The 18,048-nt window shown below is 44.5% G+C and overlaps 1 protein-coding gene across 3 annotated transcripts in view; it reads right to left on the bottom strand.

The window, feature by feature from the left end:
- The window catches only part of LOC136446302 (mucin-4-like), a 118,544-nt gene that overhangs the window by 29,356 nt on the left and 71,140 nt on the right, over positions 1 to 18,048 (bottom strand). For all 3 annotated transcript variants that reach the window (XM_066444643.1, XM_066444645.1, XM_066444646.1), the window contains 9 exons: positions 17,887 to 18,015; positions 17,199 to 17,321; positions 14,014 to 14,142; positions 11,868 to 11,990; positions 11,381 to 11,629; positions 11,093 to 11,215; positions 10,699 to 10,815; positions 9,884 to 10,009; positions 1,395 to 1,522 (listed from right to left, as the gene is read on the bottom strand). In XM_066444643.1, coding sequence (XP_066300740.1) covers positions 1,395 to 1,522; positions 9,884 to 10,009; positions 10,699 to 10,815; positions 11,093 to 11,215; positions 11,381 to 11,629; positions 11,868 to 11,990; positions 14,014 to 14,142; positions 17,199 to 17,321; positions 17,887 to 18,015 — 1,247 coding nt within the window. The remainder of the gene's footprint in view (positions 1 to 1,394; positions 1,523 to 9,883; positions 10,010 to 10,698; positions 10,816 to 11,092; positions 11,216 to 11,380; positions 11,630 to 11,867; positions 11,991 to 14,013; positions 14,143 to 17,198; positions 17,322 to 17,886; positions 18,016 to 18,048) is intronic.

The raw sequence follows: 18,048 nt of genomic DNA, 5'->3' as shown, positions 1-18,048 counted from the left end.
GGAATCAAATACCTGACGGCCCTTTACCATTTTCCGCGGGAATAAAATGCATGTTACTCGGCCGGCTTGAAACTTTAACAATAATTTTAATGTATACACAAATTACGGAAAGCCTGATAGCTTAGGACTATTTCGAAATTTCTAGGCTTCATTGGCAAAAACTGACGGTCAACCGGGGAAAACATCAGAAAAAACGTCAGCCTGATGCAACCGATCAGAACTGTAGTGGGGAGGGGGCGTGATGCCGATTTTTCAACTCCAAGGCGGCATCATGGTCACTTGCAACCACGGCTCTCTTTTGTTTGGCTTGGTTTGTCACCGGCCGGCAGCGGACATTAGAAATGATCTAATTGGCCTCGTCGCAAACTTCCGCTGATTTTCTGGGGAGATTTTGCAAATCCCAAGATCTGTTTATATATTTTCACGCCGATTATTGTCCGTCAAAGATGACGGAAAAGGCAGAGTTTTTGTTCGTCATGAGCAGCAAAATTCTGTCAAATGATGGAATAATGTACGGTGGCTACAACACGGACTGTTATTTTACCCCTAAAACACTATTTTCTGCATTTTTATGGGCAAAGTTTGCTGGTATTTGGGGGACGACGCCCTCCCGACATATTTTTCGCCGACGATTCTTGGTGAGTGGACAGACATGCCTCCCGCGGCCTGGGAAAATTTTTCAATCTTGACCGACTGAAACGCTATTTCCTGCATTTTGAGGGGCACATTTTGCTGGTAGAGTTATGCTAAGATATTGCTGACTCTGAGAAAAAATTTCCTTGGCCCTCCCCCTACAAGCCAATTTTTTTTCCTTGGCCCTCCCCCCCTACGCACCGGCCCTAACCCCCGCTAAATTCCGTCCAGTCCCTAAGTGTGTTGGGTTCTTTTACGTGCAAAGGTTTGACACTTAAGGCTTATGCCTGAAGCTCCCTCATACACAGGACTGCCGGCTTTACGTCACCATCCGAAATGACGAATGCAATCCCTTACAACATGTCCGAGCTGGAGTCGACCCCTAGGATAGAACTCGGGCCCTAGGAGCCACGGAATTTGATCCAGATGGCAAAGCAGCGGGGTTGCGTTACCCCTTGCGCCACGAGGACATGTAATCTTTTTTACTACAGTGATCCTTACACTAGTGATTACATTAAAAAATATATTTTTTTCAGGAATGCAAATGTACCAGCTTTAGTTACACAATGTCATATACATGTAGCATCATGTTGTCAAAGGAACTGGTTATCATGCACATCTGACTTACAAATGACATCAACTGATATGAACAGGAAACTAAAGTGAACTACTGTTACATTTATATTTAATAAACTTCTTTTGATTTCTCAACTGGACAATGTTTGACTACAATGTGAGTTTCATCAGAACTCCTGACTTACCGGTGCTCGTATAGCTGACACATAGTCACTGAAGGGTGAGGAGAGAGGGTCCATGAGGGCAGGAGAGTATTCAGCAGTCCCCCCTCCAATGGTGGTGAAGGGAATTGAACCTGTGAACTGAACAGCCACTGCAAAAATAGATTCACATCACAAATCTAAGTGTTGGAAAATGAAAGACAATAACTGTTACAGTAGCTCTTCTGGACAGCTTGTCACCTAGGTTTGGATTTTAATGATTTATTGCCAAAATTCTACCCCTAAAAGTATTTTTGTACAGTTTGTCCTTAAAAAGCTGGTCAAATTGACACAGACTTGTTTGACCTACATTTTGTAGTTTATCCACAATCACAGATCATCATCATTTCAGAACGGGACAGGCTTTTTAGCGAATGCCCACAAACGCCCACTCTGGCGAAGTCCACGCTGGACTAATCTAATTTTTTTTGCTCGGAATATGTTCAGGTTGTGCTCTCAAGTTGTCCCCTGAATGTGTACTCAGTTCCCGTGCTGTATACGCCTGCAAAGTCACTTTATTTTACGAAATACACGGCGCGGCCCGCGGCACGTATACGGGGTAGAGGCCGCTAGTAACCTGTCCCAAATATGCAAATGAGCCGCCATATTGGATTTTTACGGTAAGGGGAGCATGTAGTTTTCCCATTTATGCAAATGAGCAAGGCGCGTAAGCACAGGCAGGCATCCATTAACACATACATCACAGCACTTCTCAACCACAGCTGTCATACGTCACTAACATGTACACACCCATGCTCTCTTACGTACATTTGGTCACACACATGTGCACTTGTATTCACTCTACCTCATTCTGCATCACTCTTGTACACACTTGTGCACTTGTATTCATCCTACCTCATTCTGCATCACTCTCGTACACCCTTGTGCACTTGTATCACTCAACCTCATTCTGCATCACTCTCGTACACCCTCCTGCACTCTCATTCATCCTACCTATATCTGGTGCACCCTTGTACACCCTTCTTATTCATCCTACAGTTTCTGCATCACTCTCGTACACCCTTGTGCACTCTCATTCATCCTACCTATATCTGGTGCACCCTGGTACACCCTTCTTATTCATCCTACAGTTTCTGCATCACTCTCGTACACCCTCGTGCACTCTCATTCATCCTACCTATACCTGATGCACCCTGGTACACCCTTCTTATTCATCCTACAGTTTCTGCATCACTCTCGTACACCCTTGTGCACTCTCATTCATCCTACCTATACCTGGTGCACCCTGGTACACCCTTCTTATTCATCCTACAGTTTCTGCATCACTCTCCTACACCCTTGTGCACTCTCATTCATCCTACCTATACCTGATGCACCCTGGTACACCCTTCTTATTCATCCTACAGTTTCTGCATCACTCTCGTACACCCTTGTGCACTCTCATTCATCCTACCTATACCTGGTGCACCCTGGTACACCCTTCTTATTCATCCTACAGTTTCTGCATCACTCTCCTACACCCTTGTGCACTCTCATTCATCCTACCTATACCTGATGCACCCTGGTACACCCTTCTTATTCATCCTACTGTTTCTGCATCACTCTCGTACACCCTCGTGCACTCTCATTCATCCTACCTATACCTGGTGCACCCTGGTACACCCTTCTTATTCATCCTACTGCTTCTGCATCACTCTCGTACACCCTCGTGCACTCTCATTCATCCTACCTACATACCTGGTGCACCCTGGTACACCCTTCTTATTCATCCTACTGTTTCTGCATCACTCTCGTACACCCTCGTGCACTCTCATTCATCCTACCTATACCTGATGCACCCTGGTACACCCTTCTTATTCATCCTACTGTTTCTGCATCACTCTCGTACACCCTCGTGCACTCTCATTCATCCTACCTATACCTGATGCACCCTGGTACACCCTTCTTATTCATCCTACTGTTTCTGCATCACTCTCGTACACCCTCGTGCACTGTCATTCATCCTACCTATACCTGATGCACCCTTGTACACCCTTCTTATTCATCCAACTGATTCTGCATCACTCTCGTACACCCTGGTGCACTCTCAATCATCCTACCTATATCTGGTGCACCCTTGTACACCCTTCTTATTCATCCTACTGTTTCTGCATCACTCTCGTACACCCTTGTGCACTCTCATTCATCCTACCTATACCTGATGCACCCTTGTACACCCTTCTTATTCATCCTACTGTTTCTGCATCACTCTCGTACACCCTCGTGCACTCTCATTCATCCTACCTATACCTGATGCACCCTGGTACACCCTTCTTATTCATCCTACTGTTTCTGCATCACTCTCGTACACCCTCGTGCACTCTCATTCATCCTACCTATACCTGGTGCACCCTGGTACACCCTTCTTATTCATCCTACTGCTTCTGCATCACTCTCGTACACCCTCGTGCACTCTCATTCATCCTACCTATACCTGGTGCACCCTGGTACACCCTTCTTATTCATCCTACTGTTTCTGCATCACTCTCGTACACCCTCGTGCACTCTCATTCATCCTACCTATACCTGATGCACCCTGGTACACCCTTCTTATTCATCCTACTGTTTCTGTATCACTCTCGTACACCCTCGTGCACTCTCATTCATCCTACCTATACCTGATGCACCCTGGTACACCCTTCTTATTCATCCTACTGTTTCTGCATCACTCTCGTACACCCTCGTGCACTGTCATTCATCCTACCTATACCTGATGCACCCTTGTACACCCTTCTTATTCATCCAACTGATTCTGCATCACTCTCGTACACCCTGGTGCACTCTCAATCATCCTACCTATATCTGTTGCACCCTTGTACACCCTTCTTATTCATCCTACTGTTTCTGCATCACTCTCGTACACCCTTGTGCACTCTCATTCATCCTACCTATACCTGATGCACCCTTGTACACCCTTCTTATTCATCCTACTGTTTCTGCATCACTCTCGTACACCCTCGTGCACTCTCATTCATCCTACCTATACCTGATGCACCCTTGTACACCCTTCTTATTCATCCAACTGATTCTGCATCACTCTCGTACACCCTGGTGCACTCTCAATCATCCTACCTATATCTGGTGCACCCTTGTACACCCTTCTTATTCATCCTACTGTTTCTGCATCACTCTCCTACACCCTTGTGCACTCTCATTCATCCTACCTATACCTGGTGCACCCTTGTACACCCTTCTTATTCATCCAACTGATTCTGCATCACTCTCGTACACCCTGGTGCACTCTCAATCATCCTACCTATACCTGGTGCACCCTTGTACACCCTTCTTATTCATCCTACTGCTTCTGCATCACTCTCGTACACCCTCGTGCACTCTCATTCATCCTACCTATATCTGATGCACCCTTGTACACCCTTCTTATTCATCCTACTGATTCTGCATCACTCTCGTACACCCTTGTGCACTCTCATTCATCCTACCTATACCTGATGCACCCTTGTACACCCTTCTTATTCATCCTACTGCTTCTGCATCACTCTCGTACACCCTCGTGCACTCTCATTCATCCTACCTATACCTGGTGCACCCTGGTACACCCTTCTTATTCATCCTACTGTTTCTGCATCACTCTCGTACACCCTGGTGCACTCTCAATCATCCTACCTATATCTGGTGCACCCTGGTACACCCTTCTTATTCATCCTACTGTTTCTGCATCACTCTCGCACACCCTCGTGCACTCTCATTCATCCTACCTATACCTGGTGCACCCTGGTACACCCTTCTTATTCATCCTACTGTTTCTGCATCACTCTCGTACACCCTTGTGCACTCTCATTCATCCTACCTATACCTGATGCACCCTTGTACACCCTTCTTATTTATCCTACTGTTTCTGCATCACTCTCGTACACCCTTGTGCACTCTCATTCATCCTACCCGTACCTGATGCACCCTTGTACACCCTTCTTATTCATCCTACTGTTTCTGCATCACTCTCGTACACCCTTGTGCACTCTCATGCATCCTACCCATACCTGATGCACCCTTGTACACCCTTCTTATTCATCCTACTGTTTCTGCATCACTCTCGTACACCCTTGTGCACTCTCATTCATCCTTCCCGTACCTGATGCACCCTTGTACACCCTTCTTATTCATCCTACTGTTTCTGCATCACTCTCGTACACCCTTGTGCACTCTCATTCATCCTACCCGTACCTGATGCACCCTTGTACACCCTTCTTATTCATCCTTAGCCACTGTTTCTGCATCACTCTCGTACACCCTTGTGCACTCTCATTCATCCTACCTATACCTGATGCACCCTGTGCATTCTTATTCATCCTACCTGGACAAAGGACATTATATAGGATATAGGTAGGATGAATGAGAGTGCACAAGGGTGTACGGGGTGATGGAGAATCAGTAGGATGAATAAGAAGGGTGTACAAGGGTGCATCAGATATAGGTAGGATGAATGAGAGTGCACAAGGGTGTAGGAGAGTGATGCAGAAACAGTAAGATGAATAAGAATGGTGTACAAGGGTGCACCAGGTATAGGTAGGATGAATGAGAGTGCACAAGGGTGTACGGGGTGATGGAGAATCAGTAGGATGAATAAGAAGGGTGTACAAGGGTGCATCAGATATAGGTAGGATGAATGAGAGTGCACAAGGGTGTAGGAGAGTGATGCAGAAACAGTAAGATGAATAAGAAGGGTGTACAAGGGTGCATCAGGTATAGGTAGGATGAATGAGAGTGCACAAGGGTGTACGAGAGTGATGGAGAATCAGTAGGATGAATAAGAAGGGTGTACAAGGGTGCATCAGGTATAGGTAGGATGCATGAGAGTGCACGAGGGTGTACGAGAGTGATGCAGAAACAGTAGGATGAATAAGAAGGGTGTACAAGGGTGCACCAGGTATAGGTAGGATGAATGAGAGTGCACAAGGGTGTAGGAGAGTGATGCAGAAACAGTAGGATGAATAAGAAGGGTGTACAAGGGTGCACCAGGTATAGGTAGGATGAATGAGAGTGCACAAGGGTGTAGGAGAGTGATGCAGAAACAGTAGGATGAATAAGAAGGGTGTACAAGGGTGCACCAGGTATAGGTAGGATGAATGAGAGTGCACAAGGGTGTACGAGAATGATGAAGAGACAGTAGGATGAATAAGAAGGGTGTACAAGGGTGCACCAGGTATAGGTAGGATGAATGAGAGTGCACAGGGGTGTAGGAGAGTGATGCAGAAACAGTAGGATGAATAAGAAGGGTGTACAAGGGTGCATCAGGTATAGCAAGGACATTATATAGGATATAGGTAGGATGAATGAGAGTGCACAAGGGTGTACGAGAGTGATGGAGAATCAGTAGGATGAATAAGAAGGGTGTACAAGGGTGCATCAGGTATAGGTAGGATGAATGAGAGTGCACAAGGGTGTAGGAGAGTGATGCAGAAACAGTAAGATGAATAAGAAGGGTGTACAAGGGTGCATCAGGTATAGGTAGGATGAATGAGAGTGCACAAGGGTGTAGGAGAGTGATGCAGAAACAGTAAGATGAATAAGAAGGGTGTACAAGGGTGCATCAGGTATAGGTAGGATGAATGAGAGTGCACAAGGGTGTACGAGAGTGATGGAGAATCAGTAGGATGAATAAGAAGGGTGTACAAGGGTGCATCAGATATAGGTAGGATGAATGAGAGTGCACAAGGGTGTAGGAGAGTGATGCAGAAACAGTAAGATGAATAAGAAGGGTGTACAAGGGTGCATCAGGTATAGGTAGGATGAATGAGAGTGCACAAGGGTGTACGAGAGTGATGGAGAATCAGTAGGATGAATAAGAAGGGTGTACAAGGGTGCATCAGGTATAGGTAGGATGCATGAGAGTGCACGAGGGTGTACGAGAGTGATGCAGAAACAGTAGGATGAATAAGAAGGGTGTACAAGGGTGCACCAGGTATAGGTAGGATGAATGAGAGTGCACAAGGGTGTAGGAGAGTGATGCAGAAACAGTAGGATGAATAAGAAGGGTGTACAAGGGTGCATCAGGTATAGGTAGGATGAATGAGAGTGCACAAGGGTGTACGAGAGTGATGCAGAAACAGTAGGATGAATAAGAAGGGTCTACAAGGGTGCACCAGGTACGGGTAGGATGAATGAGAGTGCACAAGGGTGTACGAGAATGATGAAGATACAGTAGGATGAATAAGAAGGGTGTACAAGGGTGCATCAGGTATAGGTAGGATGAATGAGAATGCACAAGGGTGTACGAGAGTTATGCAGAAACAGTAGGATGAATAAGAAGGGTGTACAAGGGTGCATCAGGTACGGGTAGGATGAATGAGAGTGCACAAGGGTGTACGAGAGTGATGCAGAATGAGGCAGGATGAATACAAGTGCACAAGGGTGTACGAGAGTGATGCAGAATGATGTAGGATGAATAAGAATAAGAAGGGTGTACAAGGGTGCATCAGGTATAGGTAGGATGAATGAGAGTGCACAAGGGTGTACGAGAGTGATGGAGAATCAGTAGGATGAATAAGAAGGGTGTACAAGGGTGCATCAGGTATAGGTAGGATGAATGAGAGTGCACAAGGGTGTACGAGAGTTATGCAGAAACAGTAGGATGAATAAGGAGGGTGTACAAGGGTGCATCAGGTATAGGTAGGATGAATGAGAGTGCACAAGGGTGTACGAGAGTGATGCAGAATGAGGCAGGATGAATACAAGTGCACAAGGGTGTACGAGAGTGATGCAGAATGAGGTAGGATGAATACTAGTGCATAAGGGTGTATGAAAGTGATGCAGAATGATGTAGGATGAATACAAGTGAACAAGGGTATGACCGAATGTACGTTAGAGAGCATGGATGTGTACATGTCAGTGACGTATGACAGCTGTGGTTGAGAAGTGCTGTAGGAGGGTCTGCATGCCCTTTTTCGTGAAGCGTTACGAGCGATTTTAATTCACCGTTAATCGTTACCGGCCGCCCTGAATTTACCGTTAAGCGTTATCGGTATATTACTCGTGAAGCGTTACTGGTCGTTTTAATTCCTCGTTAAGCGTTAATTATCATCCTGAATTTAACGTTAAGCGTTATTGAGTAATTCCTCGTTACGCAGGAAAAAGCATTTCAGTGGGTCAAGATTTCAAAATTTTCTCCAGAGAGCACACGGCTCCGGCGAAAATTTGTCGGTAGGGCGCCCCCACAAAATTTCAAGCTGAAACACTTCTATTTTTCACTCTACTAGCAAAGTTTTCTCCTCAAAATTCAGGAAATTAAGCGTTTCGCGGTTCAAGATTTTGACATTTTCCCAGGGTGCATGCCGGGCCTTCGTCGAAAAATATTGTCAGGAGGGCGTCGACCCCCAAAACTCAAGCTGAAACTCTTCTGTATTTTTTCACAAACAGAAATATCATTAAACTTAACTTACATTACGAGTAATATTTGCCCATCGAAATGCAAGAACTAGCGTTTCAGGGTACGGTGTCAAGAATTTTCCCCGGGAGCATGTCGCAGCTCCGGCGAGGTCTGGAGGGCGTGACGCCCCTCAAAAATCAACCTGAAACTCTTCTGTATTTTTTTTTTCAAATACAGATGTCATAAAACTTAGCTTACTCTTCAGCAAAATCCCCCCTCAGAATGCAGGAAATAGCGTTTCAGAGGGTCAAGATTTCAAAATTTTCGTCGCGCCTTCGTACGTCATCGTGACCATGAAATTTCCTGTCGCCGTCGAATTTAAAGGGTTCGGAGCAGGCGTGCGAGAATGGCATAGCGTAATAGGTCTCTTGCCACAAGATAAGGACGACTAGTGGCAAAAAAACCGTCGTCTTCAGGGGTATCTCATCATGTTCTAAAAATGCTGAATTTACCGTTAAGCGTTATCGGCCGGCCTGAATTTACCGTTAAGCGTTATCGGCTGGCCTGAATTTACCGTTAAGCGTTGCCAGGACCCCCCCATGCAGACCCTCCTGTAGTGTATGTGTAAATACATGCCTGTCTGTGCTTTCGCGCACATGCTCATTTGCATAAACGGGAAAACTACATGCTCCCCTTACCATTTTTACGTCCGGGCCGTGGATTCCCACGCCGTGTATTTCGTAAAATAAAGTGACTTTACAGGCGTGTACAGCACGGAAACTGAGTACACATTCAGGGGACAACTTGTTGAACATGTTTATGGTGTTAGATTTAGCGCTCGTGTCACGATGGCCGATATTTTGGCTGATATATTGGGCATTCGCTAAAAAGCCATTTCCGCTGGGTATTCGCTAAAAAGCCAGGTAAAAATCTTCAAGTTCGCTTTATTTCAACTTCGGATCGATGAATTGACTTGAAACTCAGGATTAATTAATGGGAGCACAACCTGAACATATTCCGAGCAAAAAAAATTAAATTCGTGCAGCGCGGACTTCGCCAGAGTGGGCGTTTGTGGGCATTCGCTAAAAAGCCGATGCGTTTCAGAACCTGCCATGGTTGTAGCATCACTATCAAAAACAGAAGAACTCACTCCAGCAGTCCCCAGTGCTGCTACGGTAGTGTCCATAGGTACATGTACAGGAGTAACTGCCTGGAGTGTTGACACAGGCCTGGTTCTGGGTGCTGGCACATGGACTGTCTGCACATTCATTCAAGTCTGAACAACACACAATAAAATGCAAACTTAATTGCCTCTGGTTATCATCCATGATAAATTGTTTGACAGTCCAAAGTTAATCGTAATGAGTATAATAGAGTCAATACAAACAAAGGGCATAGAGAAATACACATTGTTTTACATGGCAAGAATCTGGACATATAAGAACAAGGCAAATTTCATTCTTACAGAAAATCTTACATCAAATAAAATTGTACCCAAGAGGATTCATCGTTTTAGGTTGTTACTTCATTAGATTAACTACATGTAGTAACCTCTTTTCTTATGATATCAATTGTAGACAGAATGGCTTTTTTCTAAATCACATAAGTTAACATATTTTTTAGACAGGTCATTAAACACTACGGTTAATTGACAAAAGGTGCAAGTATATCTAATTGTAAGAATGGGAAAAGCAAACAGACGAAAACAGGAAAAAAACCGAACAAGGCTTCCTTCAAAAAAATTAATCTTACATCTTACAGACACGGGTCATGAACCACCACCATGGTAAATTGACAAAAGGTTGTGACAATCTTAATGAAGCACGGGGCTCTGCTTCTTTATCTAATAAAAACACAATGTATACCAGACTGAGTCCTGTGAATTAATCACCTATTGTTGATAATGCCAAAACAATGCATTTTGGAATCTGAGATGATGTTATATCTGATGAACCGGGCCATTACCTTCACAGTCTATACCAGTACCATTGAAGCCAGCATTGCACGTGCATGTAAATGATCCGGCTGTGTTTGCACAGGTTCCATAGAGGTGACATGGTGAGGTCCGACACTCATCCTCATCTGCACCAGGGTACAGAGGAAAGGCATCACATCAGTCCAGCAGACATCATTACAGGTTTTTCACAGCAAAAACATTCAATTGTATCTTCACAGGCGCCAAGTTGAATTTTGACGTCATGCAGGCACCATCTTGTGTCGGTTGGATTTTAACGTCATTTCTGGTTAGATTTTAATGTTCTGCAAATGCCTAGATCACATGCATATTGCATGTGTGGTATGCTGTTTGAGTTGCATATACTTTTCCTAAAGAAAGTGATCTAAAAAAAAGCACCCTTACCAATACAAGTCAGTCCATCCCCAGTGAACCCATCCTGACAGGTGCAGGTGTGGGAACCAATGGTGTTTGTGCAGACTGCATCAGCACTGCACAGAGGTGTGCCAGCTGTGCACTCATCAACATCTGAGTGATAAGAACCAATCATCAGCTTCATAAATGTCACACGTGTCATATACATTTAACAAATAACACTTTTAGATAGAATGCAGAACGTAACAATTCATGTACCTATCCAGACGAGTGTTGTTTTTATCCCACATTATATATAGGGTTCACCCTTACAGGTACCTGTGCAGAAAGTTCCATTTCCAGTATAACCATTGGTACAGCTGCATCTGAAGGACCCATCAGTGTTGGTGCACTCAGCATTGATGTCACAGTCACTGGTTTCTTCTCTACACTCATCAACTTCAACACAAGCCATGGAGCCACTGCCAATATAGCCTGGCTCACATGGACATGTGAAAGAACCTACTGTGTTCACACATATGGAGTTGTTGCTACAGGTGTCAGTTTCTCCCCAACATTCCTCAATATCTGTAATGGCATTATAATCATTATTTAGCATCAACAGTTTCAACAAGCAAAAACTTTGAAGGAGAAATTCAGCCAATAAAACTATCTTAAGTTTAAAGTTATCAGTGTTTCATCAGGGATAAAAAGATACATGACATTTGTTCATAATATAGAGTAGTAAAAAGTTAGTACATCAAGTTAATAAAACACAACAGTTCATATATATGCAGTCCCAGTTGATAATGGTGACCTGACCTACCTCCACAAAAAGTCCCATTCCCAGAGTACCCGACATTACAGGTACACAAGAAGCTACCCTCTGTATTTGTGCATGTGGCCTGTTCATGGCAGTCTGCAATACCACCGGCACACTCATCCACATCTGAAAAACAAACAGTACCCATTATTCAGTTAGCTGTAACAGTGTTGTTGTAACAAGATGCTAATATGACGCCTGTTACATTGTCAAGGCTATGTATCTGGACACTTCTGCCGTTACCGGTAATAATCACCCCAGATGGTGAAACAGATCCATTCAGTATGAACATGGTGTTTTACAAGGGGACCCTCTTGCCCCATTTCTCTTTATTATATATATTAGATTATGTATGGCTGACAACAATCACAGATAGAGACGGTCTCAGTATTCTACCGAAATCCCCAGATGACCCTCTAATTTCTGATCAATTAAATTAAACAACCTCAGCCTATGGCTTATTACAATGTGCCTGAAAAGGCCTGACAAAAGTTAGATTACAAAAAGAATTTCAGAGGCTCAATGTCAGGGTGGTTAAGAAAAACTTGTCTTGCTTTGTGTTCTTTTATGTTTCAGTTTCAGTTTATTCAGAAAAGCAGTCAGCTCGCAGTCGGTATAAAAACAAACTGAATATCGCTGATTTTACAACTTGTGAATACAGAAATATATGTACAAACATTAATAAACAATTACAATACATGCCACCGAAACACCTAAAACAAAGTTGTACGTAATGCCTTACAGAGAACGCCGAAAGTAAGGACAGGAATGCCATACACACTAAGTGACATTAAGATGATTCGTTATACAAGCGGATGGCCTGGTGTAGAAATGACCTTCTCAGTCTCTGTGTCCTGGCAGCTGGCACAGTAAGTGCAGTGCCGTTTCTAAGAGTCCTCCCAGTGACCGTAGACCTGGCCGGCGGCACCAGGTCATGGAGGGGGTGACCCTCGTCCAGCATGTCCCTCAGTAGCTTCACTGCCGCAACCTCTCGCCGTTCCTTCAGCGTCGGCAGAGGAGGCACCTCTCGTCTTCCCCCCAGTGAGACGATACGGAGTGCTCTCCGTTGTACTCTTTCGATTTGTCTCTCCTGCTCCTTACTACACCCTACTAGTAGTACGTGCCCATATTCGAGCACAGGTCTGATAAGTGTGACGTACACCTGGACCAAATCCACGACACTAGTGCCCTGTTTAGTAAGGAGCCTAAGATAATGAAGCCTACGAGAGGCCTTCGTGACCATGGATGTCACTTGGTTATTAAACGTCAAGTACCTATCCAGTATAAATCCCAAACCCTTGGCTTGTTCAACCCATGGCATCTTATATCTTATTTAACAATTGGCCTAATCTTATTGAGCTTAACCCCCCTCATCTATGCCAAAAATACTCATCATTAAAGATGTATGTTTACACATATAGGGAATACATGGGTAGGGTCTGCAAGGGTTTAGTGAGTATCATATTGTTTTAAAAAACACACCTTGTGTAATTCACCATAAGCAAAATTCTGTAGAAAGTCGGCTGATTATGTATTCATTGATACATAATCTAGTGGAAAATAACACCGCCTTCTGGAGTTTAGGACTCCTTTAACTAGAGTATGACTATGCATAACTATGTATATGTAACAGTGGCAGGACCAAAATGGGTCCACTTGGTAATACAAAGCAAGCTTGCTGTGTGTATTCCTAAGCTAAATCAATAGCTTAATTGATAATAGTATCCCTGGCTTAACTAATAACATGCTTCATCAAGCCTGGAGAGTAACTGATAGTGACTAAAGTCCTTTATTCCTACAACATTCTTCATTCTCCAAAATTATGATCAGAACACAATGGACAAGTTATGTTTGTCCCAGTTTTAGCAGGGAAACCTGGTATTGCTGACATCAAATATTCTTTGGTTGTCAAAGTGTGACTTGGATCTGTACAATATGCATGTTGTATGTTTGAGGCCACTTAATTGCATCTGTAGACATGTTTTCAATCATTGTGATTGATCAAACATCTTCAACTTAACATCCTTATGAAATCAGACTAATTGAAACTGAACATGTTAAAAGGAAAAACCATGGATGTATCTTGATACACCCATGGTATACTTTTTAATAAAATATATAATGATTAAAACATAATTGTAGATTTTACCTGCACATGCTGTCCCTGTGCCCGTGTACCCAGTGCTACATGTACATAGATAGGAACCAGCTTGGTTGATACAGGTAGCATTGTCATCACACTGAGTATACGTAGTTCCAATAGCACATTCATCAATATCTGAGAAAAGAAAATTCAAAGCAATGAATAACATTTCACCGAGGAACATGTGACAAGAATGTTGCCAGGTAGTTTTAGACGCTCTGACTTTCCGTGTAAAAGTTCGTTTTTTTAGACTCTAGTCAGTGTTTCTAGTGTGTATATAGGGGTTCAGTTTTTCGAGATTCGGACAATCATGTGTATATACCCGCTTCTTTGCTTCCTGATGGTCTTCTACGTGCAAGACAAGGACATGCTGGCTACTACTGTGGGAGGGTGCCACTATTCCCGGTCGGATTTACTGCTTTTGCGTGGAAAGTATGTAGTTCCTGGGGAGACCAAGAGTCTGCTTGTACAGTGTGGCATCTGGCATACAAGAGGATGCAAGGATATGAGAGCAAGGAAAATCCCCACCATCATCAACAATCGTCCAATTTTGCCTGAAGAGCGTCGGAAATTCCTGAAGACAAAGGTGCGTCATCGTTACCTTGCCACCGTGGATCCAATTAAGAAGGAGGCTCGCCCATTGGCTGCGGTAGGTAACCCGTTTGTGCCCCACCCTATGCTGAGCATTCTCGCCTGCAACGCGCAATCGATTTGCAACAAAAAACATGAACTAGAAGCCACAATCGTTACTTATTCCACACAAATAGCCTGCATTACTGAATCCTGGGCTAATGCTGATGTACCTGATTACATTTTGTCATTGCCTGGATTTCAGCTGTTTCAGAAAGACACCAGGTAATAAGGGTGGTGGACTGGTCACACATATTTCGAATACCATTCCTGCCCGCAGACGCCAAGACCTCGAGGTCAATGACTTAGAAGTAATGTGGATCGAGGTCCGGCCACGTCGGCTCCCTATGTAGGTCTGTTCCTGTTGTATTCCTTGGTGTTGTTTACCACCCCTCATGTAGAGATAACAAAGATGGAAATGATCCGAAACACCTGATCAACACCATCAACGTCATACACCGTCGCCAACCCCAAGCCAGTGTCCTGCTCTGCGGAGATGTAAACAGACTACCCCTACGACTTATCCATGCTGCCCATCCCACACTGAGGCAAATTGTTAAGCAGCCCACCAGGGGCATGGCTATTCTCGACGTCGTGATCACAAATATCGCTCGGCTCTATCGTGATCCTCATATAATTGCAACTATAGGTAGAAGTGACCACGCCTGCATGGTGCTACAAGCTCGGTCGCAGGGTGAAAACAAACTCCAGTCAAGCGGTCTCGTAGAGTGATCAAAACAAGCTTTGCCCTTGCCATTGCCACAACTGACTGGTCATGTGTGCTTCAAGCCGAGTCCGTGGAAGAGAAAGTCCCGGCGTTCTACGACATCATCACGAGTCTCGTGGAGCATCATTTCCCGCTGAAGGTCAGGTCAGTTCGGACAAACGACAAAGGCTGGATGACAGAAAGGGTAAAACGAGCGATTTCACAGAGGCAAGTGGAATTCCTGCGACTCGGAAAGTTGCTCCTGTGGAACAAAGTGAATACTGAAGTACAACAGGCAAAAAACTGCCATTACCGCAACTGCATACAGCAGTTAAAACAGGAAAACCCACGCAAATGGTGGTCATGTATAAACCAAGAGCTAAATGGAAGATCGCAGGAGAAGCCGAGACCTTGTGCTTTGGGTGGGACTCCAGGACAAGTGGCGGAAGCAATCATCCAGCACTTTTCTGAGTCATGGTGCCAAGGTGCGCCACTCCACATATTGCCTTTACCAACTGGTGAACCTGGTCCTGAACTGTGCTCAATTGGAGAGGTCAAGTGTCTTCTGAAGTCTGTCAAACCCAAGAAGGCATGCGGCCCAGATAAACTACCAAACTGGATTCTAACAGAGTTTGCAGATGACCGTGGCCCGATTGTAACCCATTTATTAAATGCCTCATACAAAGAAGGAACAGTACCCATACTAGTAGTAGGAAGTCAGCAAATGTGGTGCCGGTGCCTAAATCTGCCGGCGCATCTGAAGCTCGTGACATGAGACCCGTGTCCCTCCTCTCAGTCTTAGCAAAGCCGCTCTGGAGAGGAGCATCTAGAAAAGGCTACAGTACCTTCCATCCTGACTGTCATCAAGGACCCGTGAGTACGCCTACGTTAAGGGTTCCTCTACGACCCTGGCTCTGGTTTGAATGGTGCAAATATGGCTGACAGCAGTGGACTCAAACAAGCCGACACTGGTCAGAGCCATTTTCGCTGACATGCGTTTGACCGCGTGGACCACGCTCTGCTTCTACAGCACATGATTGACATCCACGTTAGCCCTCGCATGCAGACTGAGGTGGATCTACAGCTACCTACAGAACCGCCGGTAGAGAGTTGTAATAGACAGCGAGACCAGCTCTTGGCTCACCCTAACGTCAGGGGTGCCACAGGGAGGGGTTCTTTCCCCCTATCTGATCCTCCTCTTCGTGAGTACGTGCACCACTGTACATAAAGACACCATGAACGTTGGTTATGCCGATGGTGTTACTTTGTCAAGGACTCTTTCTGTACCCTTAAGCTGATCAGGACACAACAGTAGAGGTCTTCTCACCTCAACTCCTGGGCAGAAGATGATAGGATAACACTGAATGGTGGAAAGAGCCTGCTTCTCCAGGTCTGTTAGTAAATCTGTTCCTATTCCACCCACTATTACTCTCGAAGGCCAACCAGTGCCTTCTGTGGACTGTGCAAAGGGACTAGGTTTTTTCATAGACAAGGACCTCACCTTCAACGAACAGGTTACCTCCATGATCTGCAAAGCGTCGCGCAGACTGCACTATTTGTGTTTGCTGACAAAACAAGGCACCAGGGTCACAAATTTGTCTGACACTAGTAAGACCAGTACTCGAGTAAGGCCATGTGCTGCACAAAGGAGCAAGAACTGGCCATTGAGAAGGTCCAACCACGGGCAATAGGCTCCGGTATTTATGTTGGGTAACCTCCGCAGTACATGTTTTCGCTCAAATGGTCCCGACGACGGTCTCTCCTGTTGCTCACTCCGGAAATGCCCCCACCCCACAAACTATAAACACTATAAGACTTGTACACTTGAGTAGAAAGCGATCGTTCTGATCCTTACCTTGACAGGAAGTTCCATTGCCAGAGTATCCCTCCTGACAGGAGCAGGTAAAGCTTCCCTCAGTGTTGGTACAGGAGGCCTGGTCATCACAGCGGAAGGTGCCCAGGCTACACTCATTCACATCTACAGGTATATGTGTACAGACAGCACCTTCAACTCAATCAGGTTAACTTCAGAAACATACATCTACTATATATATCTTAAGTATAGTAAATCTTCAGCAATATCAAGACACATCCATAGATTTTATTTGTAAATGATATCTATCCAAGACGAGAGCTGACTGTAATACCGGGTTGACGAAGAGACAGAGAGTTCGTCTCGAAAGCTCCCCAGAGCTTTTTTATGTTGTGTGTAATGATTAAATGTTTGTCAAAAGGATATCTGTCTTATTCAGTTATCTTAACCAGTCTGAGAGTAGACCAACTCAGTGGTGTGTGATCACAGTTTTACAGTGGGGACCTGGGTCACAACACAAAGTAGATACAAGTTTGTACTTATTACATCTACATCTACTATTACATTATTTCCTTACCTGCATTAGGGGATTTAATGTTTAAAACAATAAAAGTACTTCCTTACCAACAGTTGACAGTATTAAATCAAAGATACTTCAGATTGCCAGAACTAAATGTTGGCTTAGTACAAAGTCACATACAAGAAAAAAACAAAGTCACTGCAGGCTTACCGACACAAAAAAAGCCATCTCCAACATAACCATTCATACAGGAACAGTTGAAACCTCCCATAGAGTTGACACAGTGGGCATTTATACTGCAGTTCTGCACTGGACTGCCAAAGGAGCACTCATCATAATCTGTGGGGACGATGATTAAACAATACAACAAGC

Source organism: Branchiostoma lanceolatum, chromosome 12 (assembly GCF_035083965.1).
Source record: "Branchiostoma lanceolatum isolate klBraLanc5 chromosome 12, klBraLanc5.hap2, whole genome shotgun sequence".
NCBI classification, from domain to species: domain Eukaryota; kingdom Metazoa; phylum Chordata; class Leptocardii; order Amphioxiformes; family Branchiostomatidae; genus Branchiostoma; species Branchiostoma lanceolatum.
This window is presented reverse-complemented; position numbering and strand designations above follow the sequence as displayed.